The 9,186-nt window shown below is 47.3% G+C and overlaps 1 protein-coding gene across 1 annotated transcript in view; it reads left to right on the top strand.

Annotated features, from left to right (window-relative positions):
* The window catches only part of LOC130478126 (6-phosphofructo-2-kinase/fructose-2,6-bisphosphatase-like), an 87,197-nt gene extending 78,760 nt beyond the window's left edge, over window positions 1–8,437 (top strand). Inside the window, exons 2-8 of the mRNA XM_056850257.1 lie at window positions 1,791–1,937; window positions 3,304–3,408; window positions 3,950–4,079; window positions 4,980–5,042; window positions 6,770–6,834; window positions 7,741–7,878; window positions 8,378–8,437. Coding sequence (XP_056706235.1) covers window positions 1,791–1,937; window positions 3,304–3,408; window positions 3,950–4,079; window positions 4,980–5,042; window positions 6,770–6,834; window positions 7,741–7,878; window positions 8,378–8,437 — 708 coding nt within the window. The remainder of the gene's footprint in view (window positions 1–1,790; window positions 1,938–3,303; window positions 3,409–3,949; window positions 4,080–4,979; window positions 5,043–6,769; window positions 6,835–7,740; window positions 7,879–8,377) is intronic.
* The last annotated feature ends 749 nt before the right edge of the window (window positions 8,438–9,186 follow it).

The raw sequence follows: 9,186 nt of genomic DNA, 5'->3' as shown, positions 1-9,186 counted from the left end.
TATATGCCGACTTTTTTTACCACTTAAGGAAGAATCAAAGTCAGCATATAAAAACAAACTCTTGTTCTTGTTCTTCTTGTTCTTGTTCTTCTTTTTCGTTGGCAACAGCCTTTGGAGTGATGGACTGAATGTTTCCACCTCTTAGAACATGGTGCATGGGCCAAATGTGCCACAACTTTAGGTTATTTAATTCAGAAATCAAAAATCTCTTCAGTTTAAGAGGTTACGGCAGTTACAGTTCTCATGTGTTTTAGCATGAGGGAAACCGGCACTTTAACTTTGGCACCATGTTAGCAATGCAGACATTGTACAGACCGACATTTATTTATTTACTTCTTTTGTATTACGCCTTTCTCCCCCGTGGGGGCCCAAAGCAGCTGACCTCATTCTCCTCGCCTACACAACAACCCTGTGAGGTAGGTTAGGCGGAGTGTGTATGACTGGCCCAAGGTCACTCAGTGAGTGGTGGAGTGGGGATTCGCATCTGGGTCTCCCAGATTCTACACCAACAACAAAGGGGGGGAAAACTTAACCTTAAACACCAGAATTAAGTACCCAAAAGGTAAAGAAAAAATAAATAAAAGTAAAAGTCCAAGGCCCAAGGTTATACACTCTGAAAACTATGTAAGTACAAAATATGTATACATTTATTTCAGGATAAAATCTAATACCACATATAACACATATAGGCAATAGCCTACCAAACTGACATGTAACACAGTATATATATAACAATTATACTGTATGTATCAATTGACTGATACATGCAGTATAATTGTTTTATTTTATATTTCTATATCTTTTTATTTTTTCAGATAACCATGCACACATAGTCATAAAGATTTTTTTAAATATATTTATGTATATCTTTGAGTCTGGGATGTTGATTGCTTAGACCACTGAAGAAGGCTGTATGGCCGAAATGCGTATGGGTCAGAGTATAATTGTGTTATTTGATGTCTTACTGTATTATATGAGTATGTCAATTTGGTAGGCTTTTGCAATGACCTAGATAGTGTCACTGGCCACCAAGATCAAGTTAATTCATGCCATCGTATTCCCTATTACTATGTATGGGTGTGAAAGTTGGACATTGAAGAAAGCTGATAGGAAGAAAGTAGATCCCTTTGAAATGTGGTGTTGGAGGAAAGTGTGACGGATACCCTGGACTGCCAAAATAACAAATCGGTTGGGTTAGAGATCAAATCAGGCCTGAACTGACCTTAGAAGCTAAAATGACTGAACTGAGGCTGTCGTATTTTGGTCACATTATGAGAAGACTAGAAAAGACAGTCATGCTAGGAAAAGTTGAGGGCAGCAGGAAAAGAGGAAGACCCAACAAGAGATGGATTGACTCAATAAAGGAAGCCACAGCCCTCAATTTGCAAGATCTGTCAAAGATAGGACATTTTGGAGGACACTGATTCATTGGGTCGCCATGAGTCGGAAGCAACTTGATGGCACTTTACACACACACACACACAGTATTAGATTTTCTCCCAGATTCTAACCAATAAACTACACTGGCTCTCCATTTCAGGCTCGCTTTTCAGTGAGGCTCCATGCATCTTCTCTTTCCCTAGCTCTTTTAGACTTTTTCTCCCCAAACATGGCATTTGCCATGATTCATTTCAACATGCAACTGAGAATGATTTTTCCTCCCTCCCTTGGTTCTGGAAACAATTTGCACAACCTCTTGTGGTGCGCAATGACTAGGTTTGAGAATCTCTAACGCACAGCAAACCTTTATTCCTCTACTCTCCCCATTTCTTTTCCTCTCTGCCTGCCAGTTCGCCCACGCCCTGGCCTCCTTCATCCGTTACCAGTGCATCAATGACCTCAAAGTGTGGACCAGCCACATGAAGCGCACCATCCAGACGGCGGAGGCATTGCACGTCCCCTACGAGCAGTGGAAGGCGCTGAACGAGATTGACGCAGTGAGACCCTTTCCTCCCAACTATTCCTACCCTATAAACCCAATCGGTGTTAGAACGTAAGAACATAAGAAAGGCCCTGCTGGATCAGACCCAGGTCCATCAAGTCCAGCAGTCTGTTCACACAGGGGACAACCAGGTGCCTCTAGGAAGCCCACAAACAAGATGACTGCAGCAGCACCATCCTGCCTGTGTTCCACCGCACCCAAAATAATAGGCATGCTCCTCTGATACTAGAGAGAATAGGTATGCAGCATGACTAGTATCCATTCTAATAATAATCCCTTGACGGAAGACAGAACTGGAGGTCCTGCTGTCCTACCCTCTCCATGGAGACCTTAAACCTCTGCCTCCCAACTCTCTTAACAACCCAACATTTTGGCAGAGTTAATTTAGGTCCTTCTTAAAGATCACACAATTTACCTGTATCCTTCCATTGAGTATTAATTTTTGTTCTAGGCTTTTGGCAGCAAATATAGCAATTTAGAGATCACATTCAGACACGAAGGCCATTTATGCAGGGTTGATTTTGATGCTTGCTCAAAGCAGCTTTTTAAAACCCGCCCTTTAAAATGACTCTTCACAGTCCCGATGCAAGAGGAGAAAATCAAACAAATTCCACCCCCACTCGCCTGCTCCTTTGTTCCTTTGTTTGCATAGCCATTAGCAATCGTCATTTGCATAGCTAACCCTCAGCTGTGATTCTTCATGCTTCCTTGAGTGGATGCTTTGAGGTGGGGATGGAGCAAATAAAAAAGGCCGCGTTAAAAGGGTTAAGAAATGCGAAGCAGGTATGCGTCGGCTTTGCAACGACGGCTGGAATGACGGTTCAGCGTGAAGAATTTTTAAAAAATACGCGGGGCACTTCAGCCTGGAACGCGCTGCTAATTACCAAGCATAAATGGCCTTACAATTTTTAATATGCTGTTCTTTTTATGGAAGATGATGTTTTGAGTCCAGTAAGTAAGACGTGTAGCAGGCAAACGCAGTCAGGGTGATAAAACCCCACAGCAACACGTCCCTTCAATGCCTCTAACCATATATACCACGGGTATATTACAGGATAGTTAAAATTAAAGCACCATCAACTGGCTAACGTTCAGTTAGAATTTATGTTTTACCATTCATTATTCATTCCTTATAAACACAAAGCCAGCCGCGTCCCCAGGAGCAGACACGAAGGATAAGGGAGACACGAGGGCTCTGTAACTTGTAATGAGACTCAAGAGGATACACCCGCCACTCAAGAAGCTGCAGGCAGAATTGGGCATACTAATCCCCTCATATGCATTCCTTCCATGAACCCACTTGGTCTTGACGTTAGCCAAGGCGCAGACGTCTCCAGCTCCCCATCTCTTCACTATTTCAGGGTGTCTGTGAAGAAATGACCTACGAAGACATCCAAGCCAGTTTTCCAGAAGAATTCGCCCTGAGGGACCAAGACAAGTATCGATACCGCTATCCTAAGGGGGAGGTAGGACCCGAGTTGCTTGGTTGGCACGCCACAAGCAACGGGATTGAACTGTGGAACCTCCCGCCACAGGGAAATGTGACCAAATACTTAAAGATTGCTCTGCTTAAGTATTTGAAGGGCTGTCACTTAGAGGAGGGCAGGGAGCTGTTCCTGTTGGCAGCAGAGGATAGGACTCACAATAACGGGTTTAAATTGAGGGCAGAAAGGTACCGGCTGGATATTAGGAAAAAAATTTTACAATAAGAGTTGTTCGACAGTGGAGTCAGCTACCTAGGGAGGTAGTGAGCTCCCCCTCACTGGTGGTCTTTAAGCAGAGGCTGGACAAGCACTTGTCAGGGATGCTCTAGGCTGATCCTGCATTGAGCAGGGGGTTGGACTAGATGACCTCTATGGTCCCAACTCTAGGATTCTATGATTCACTGAACTGGTTAGGAAGAGGAAACGGGGTCTATTGGAGAGGGAAGGTATGAAGCGTTCAAATGAGAGGGGCCAGGATGGCCACCAGGCCCCTCTGAATCTGTTCCTCCCTCCCTCCACTCAGTCATACGAGGATTTGGTGCAGCGCTTGGAACCTGTCATCATGGAGCTGGAACGACAAGAGAACGTGCTGGTCGTTTGCCACCAAGCTGTCATGCGCTGCCTCCTCGCCTACTTCCTGGACAAAAGCGCAGGTATCCGAGAGTCAACGTGGTGTAGTGGTTAAGAGCGGTGGTTTGGAGCGGTGGAGTCTGATCTGGAGAACCGGGCTCGATTCCCCGCTCCTCCACATGAGTGGCAATCTGGTGAACTGGATTTGTTTCCCCGCTCCTCCACATGAAGCCATCTGGGCGACCTTGGTCTAGTCACAGCTCTCTCAGCCCCACCTACCTCAGAAGGTGTCTGTTGTGGGGAGGGGAAGGTGATTGTAAGCCGGTTTGACCCTTCCTTAAGTGGTAGAGAAAGTCGGCACATAAAAACCAACTCCTTCTTCTTCTCTTGTCCTCTCCGTTCAGACTGGCAATCACGTCCTTTAACCCGATTTCTATTCACGCGGGATCGTGTTTGGAAAATGGAGCTTTGGTCCCCAACTCCCTTCAACTTATGCAGGAAGCAAGCGATTCTCCCACAAATAGCATTTCTTCCCTCTGGCACCTGGAGGAAGAAAAAGCTGGGTGTGGGGACCCAACACAATCAGTTCTTCCTGCCCACCATCGCTGTAAGGCAGTGGTTCCCAACCTTTTTTTGACCAAGGACCACTAGGACTTTTTTGTTCGGTGCAGGGACCCCAAGGTTCAAAATAAAAATTCCAAGAATTTGAAAATAAACTTTAATCATAACTGTTAGTTAAACATTAAACTTAGAATAATATTTGAATATATATATTTATAATAGAGAACTTTTAATTGAAAATATTAATTTATTATGGGTTTATAACTTTGTTTCGTGGATCTTAATTTAGTTCTCGCGGACCCCTGGGGGTCCATGGACCCCTGGTTGGGAACCAGTGCTGTAAGGGGACAGAAACAGAGCCGGGGGCCTAGACCCCTACCCTCGCGCTCCCTTGCCTAATTTACCGTTCTCTCTCTCTCCAGAGGAACTGCCGTACCTGAAGTGCCCACTACACACCGTTTTGAAGCTAACGCCTGTGGCCTACGGTGAGTGTTCCCATCCATTAGCGCAACTCAACACCGTTTTGCCAATGGATTTCAGAAAATCCAGTTGTCTGCTTCCCTCTGCTGAGGGGTAAGCGAGAAACCAAGATGGCAAGGGGTCTGGAGACCAAGTCCTATGAGGAAAGGTTGAAGGAGCTGGGTTTGTTTTGCCTGGAGAGGAGAAGACTGAGAGGGGAGATGATAACCATCTTCAAGTATGTGAGGGGCTGTCATGTAGAGGAGGGTGCCGGGTTGTTTTCTGTTGCCCCAGAAGGTCGGACCAGACCCAATGAGTTGAAATTAAATCAAGAGTTTCTATCTAAACATTAGGAAAAACTTTCTAACAGTCAGAGCGGTTCCTCAGTGGAACAGGCTTCCTCGGGAGGTGGTGGGCTCTCCTTCCCTGGAGGTTTTTAAGCAAGAGGCTAGATGGCCATCTGTCAGCAATGCTGACTCTATGACCTTAGGCAGATGATGAGAGGGAGGGCACCTTGGTCATCTTCTGGGCACGGAGTAGGGGTCACTGGGGGTGTGGGGAGGAGACCGTTGTGAATTTCCTGCATTGTGCAGGGGGCTGGACTAGATGACCCTGGTGGTCCCTTCCAACTCTGTGACTCTATGAAACTGAGGCCTGACTCCTACTGGACACATTTATTGCATCACATGAAGCTGCCTTATACTGAATACGACCCCAGCATTTACCCGCTTCTCAGACCCCGGCATTTACCTGCCACAGACATGAGCTAATAGACCAGGTGCCCCCCAGGTGTTTTTGGGAAGTGGGCAGAGCCAGATGGGGCTTTTGCCTGGGAGATTCAATTGGCGGTGCAGAATTGAATTGGAGATTCAATTGGCAGTGCAGAATTTTTAAAAATGTCGCTTTGGCAGCCGCTGCCAGCACCGCCCCAGGCTCTCAACATTACAACCTTGAGTACAATTTACAACAACAGAACAATAAATACAAGTAAGGGTCTTACCCCACCAAGGAAGTCCAGGGTTGTTATCCAGAGGAAGGCACTGGCAAACCACCTCTGTTAGTCTCTTGCCTTGAAAACCCCATAAGGGGTCGCCATAAATTGGGTGCGACTTGACGGCCCTTTACACACACACACACACCATAGATTTATAAACAAAGTGAAAGATAAGACTGGGGCACAATTGAAAAATACAGGGAAAACATCTAAATTTTTATTGGCATAATGCCGCAATAAATGTTTCTGTTCTGTTCTGTACAGGGAAAACAACTTATAAGTGCCTAATGAGTACCAAGTGAGATAATTGGAATGACGTAATTGAGGATAAGGACAGCTTAAACGGAATAGTACAAAAAACAAGATAAATCATAATGTGTATTAAGTCCATTTGGTGTCATAGTGTTTAACAGATGTATACATTTAGCCTCCTGTTGTAGCAAGATGCATTCTAAGTTAATATGGCTATATATACGTTTCTGTAAGCGCCAAAGGACAAAGAACTGTAAGTCCGTCGCACAGCACAAGTAACATCACTGTGCGACTGAATGTCAGCGGTGGCAGCCATTTTTATGCTGGCTCCACCTCCTGCAGCGGCCATTTTGTGGCTGCGTCCACCACACTGTTATCAAAATTACAGAGATGCCCACAGGCTCAAAATGGTTGGGGGTCCGGCAAGAGAGCCCACCTGCGGACTGGCGTTTAGTATTTATGTTTCGAGTATGCCCGGTAAGACTGGGATTCTTCTTTTGTGGGCAGGCTGCGAGGTGGAATCGATCTTCCTCAACATCGAGGCTGTGAACACACACCGGGAACGCCCACACGTAAGAAAGAGGGAAAAGCGCTCCCTGTCAGGGATCCTTTTGGAGAGGGACAACCAAAGAACATGTCGGCAATGACTGGAGAGGTTCTGGATAGCCCTGCTTTGCTTTGAAGCGGGCCGCCTCTAAGGGATACTGTTGAGTGTTCGCCTGAGCCCCCTCGGCTAACCCCGTCTCTTGGGGCCCTCCCACGGAAACACATGAACACATGACACTGCCTTATACTGAATCGGACCCTCAGTCCATCAGTCAGTATTGTCTACTCAGACCGGCAGCGGCTCTCCAGGGTCTCAGGCAGGGGTCTTGCACATCACCTACCTGCCCGGTCCCTTTAAGTGAAGATGCCGGTGATTGAACCTGGGACCTCCTGCATGCCAAGCAGATGCTCTTCCATTGAGCCACGGCCTAACACCATGAAGCTGCCTTATATTGAACCAGACCCTTGGTCCATCAAAGTCAGTATTGTCCACTCAGACCAGCAGCGGCTCTCCAGGGTCTTTCGCAGCACCTACTTGCCTGGTCCCTTTAACGGAGATGCCGGTGATTGAACCTGGGACCTTCTGCATGCCAAGCTGATGCTCTACAAACTGAGCCACGGCCGCTCCCCTAAAATAGTTAGAATTGAACATGAGGCTGCCTTATACTGAATCAGACCCTTGGTCCATCAAAGTCAGTACTGCCTGCTCAGACCGGCAGCGGCTCTCCAGGGTCTCAGGCAGAGGTCTTTCTCATCACCTACTTGCCTGGTCCCTTTAACTGGAGATGCCAGGGATTGAACCTGGGATCTTCTGCACACCAAGCAGATGCTCGACCACTGAGCCGCAGCCCCTCTCCTGTTCACCCTGTTCAGACTCACTTGCCTCTCCCCTTCTGTAATGTTTTCCTCTTATCTCCCCCCCTCCCCCCCAGCATCTTTCCTACCAAACTAGCCAGTCCCCCTTGTACCGGCACTACCGCTCCGTGCCAATGGCCAGCCCTGAGCCAACCAAACGACCCTGCTGGAAAGATCTGGGCCGGTCCCCTCCCCCCTGCCTGTTTGGCCCTCAGGTAAAGACTCCCCCACCCCGGCTCCCTAATCTAACCCTCTCCTGTGGATCTTAAATCATCTTGTCTTGTGGTAGAGATTAATTAGGTTAGCAATGGGGCTTTTATAGTCTATGGACGTTTCCCGGCCAGCGTGGTGTAGTGGTTAAGAGCGGCGGACTCTAATCTGGAGAACCGGGTTTGATTCCCCACTCCTCCACATGAGCGGCGGATGCTAATCTGGTAAACCAGGTTGGTTTCCCCACTCCTCCCCATGAAGCCAGCTGGGTGACCTTGGGCTAGTCACAGTTCTCTCTGAACTCTCAGTCCCACCTACATCACAGGGTGTCTATTGTGGGGAGGGGAAGGGAAGGCGATTGTAAGCTGGTTTGATTCTTCCTTAAGTGGTGGAGAAAGTCAGCATATAAAAACCAGCTCTTCTTCTTCTCCCCTAGTAACCACTTTTTACTAACCCTGCAAACGAGCCACCCTCAATCTTACTTCTCCCTCTCTCTCGCTGCAGAACGTTGATGTCACACGAGATCCTGAGGAAGCCCTGGACACTGTGCCGGACCATTACTGACCAACGCCATGCATTAAAAGAATCCCACCTTCTGTTCTGCGGTGGAATTCACGTGACCGATGTGGGCAAGTGGCACAACTTGGGAGAAACAAGGGTTGTGGGGGGAGGGTGTTGCCGAAACAGCCCACTTGCATCCTCTCACGATGCTGGCCTTCGGACACACGACAGGACTTCTCTGAAAGAAAACTGTGGCGTAGGTCTGCGTGCCCCGGGTGGAAACGTGTGGCCCCGGGTTGTGTTGCCCGCCGACAAAGACAGAACACGGTTTTAAAAAAGGGGGAGAGAAATCCAGGAAAGTTAAGCACTTTGATCTGACCTGGAGAGATTCAAGTGTGTTTTTAACTCTCAATAAAGTTACCGCTTTCAAAATTTTAATTTTTATTGCGTTTAATGGACATTTTTCCTTAGTACACAGCACCCACATTACAGTGGGAGGCAAATACAGAACAGTCCTGCATTTGAACAGCATCTCTGCCCTTGGTCCACGTTCCCCTTACCTATAACCAACAACCAAGCAAACAAACCAGCAAGGAAGAAGTGTTCTTAACTGTGCAGCTAGGGTCACACAGCCTTGCCAAGAAAGCACGTTTTAGTGATGGCTCTGCTGTGGAAGTTTTCCTCTGCCGGGGGAAATCAGACTGATCGCAACGTGTATTAAAAGAATCCCACCTTCTGTTCTGTGGTGGAATTCACGTGGTTGACGTGGGCACATGGCGCAACATGGAGAAATAAGGGTGGGAGTTGGGGAG

This window comes from Euleptes europaea, chromosome 1 (assembly GCF_029931775.1).
Source record: "Euleptes europaea isolate rEulEur1 chromosome 1, rEulEur1.hap1, whole genome shotgun sequence".
Taxonomy (NCBI): Eukaryota; Metazoa; Chordata; class Lepidosauria; order Squamata; family Sphaerodactylidae; genus Euleptes; species Euleptes europaea.
The sequence above is the reverse complement of the archived record's forward strand: the minus strand, read 5'-3'. Positions and strand labels throughout refer to the sequence as shown.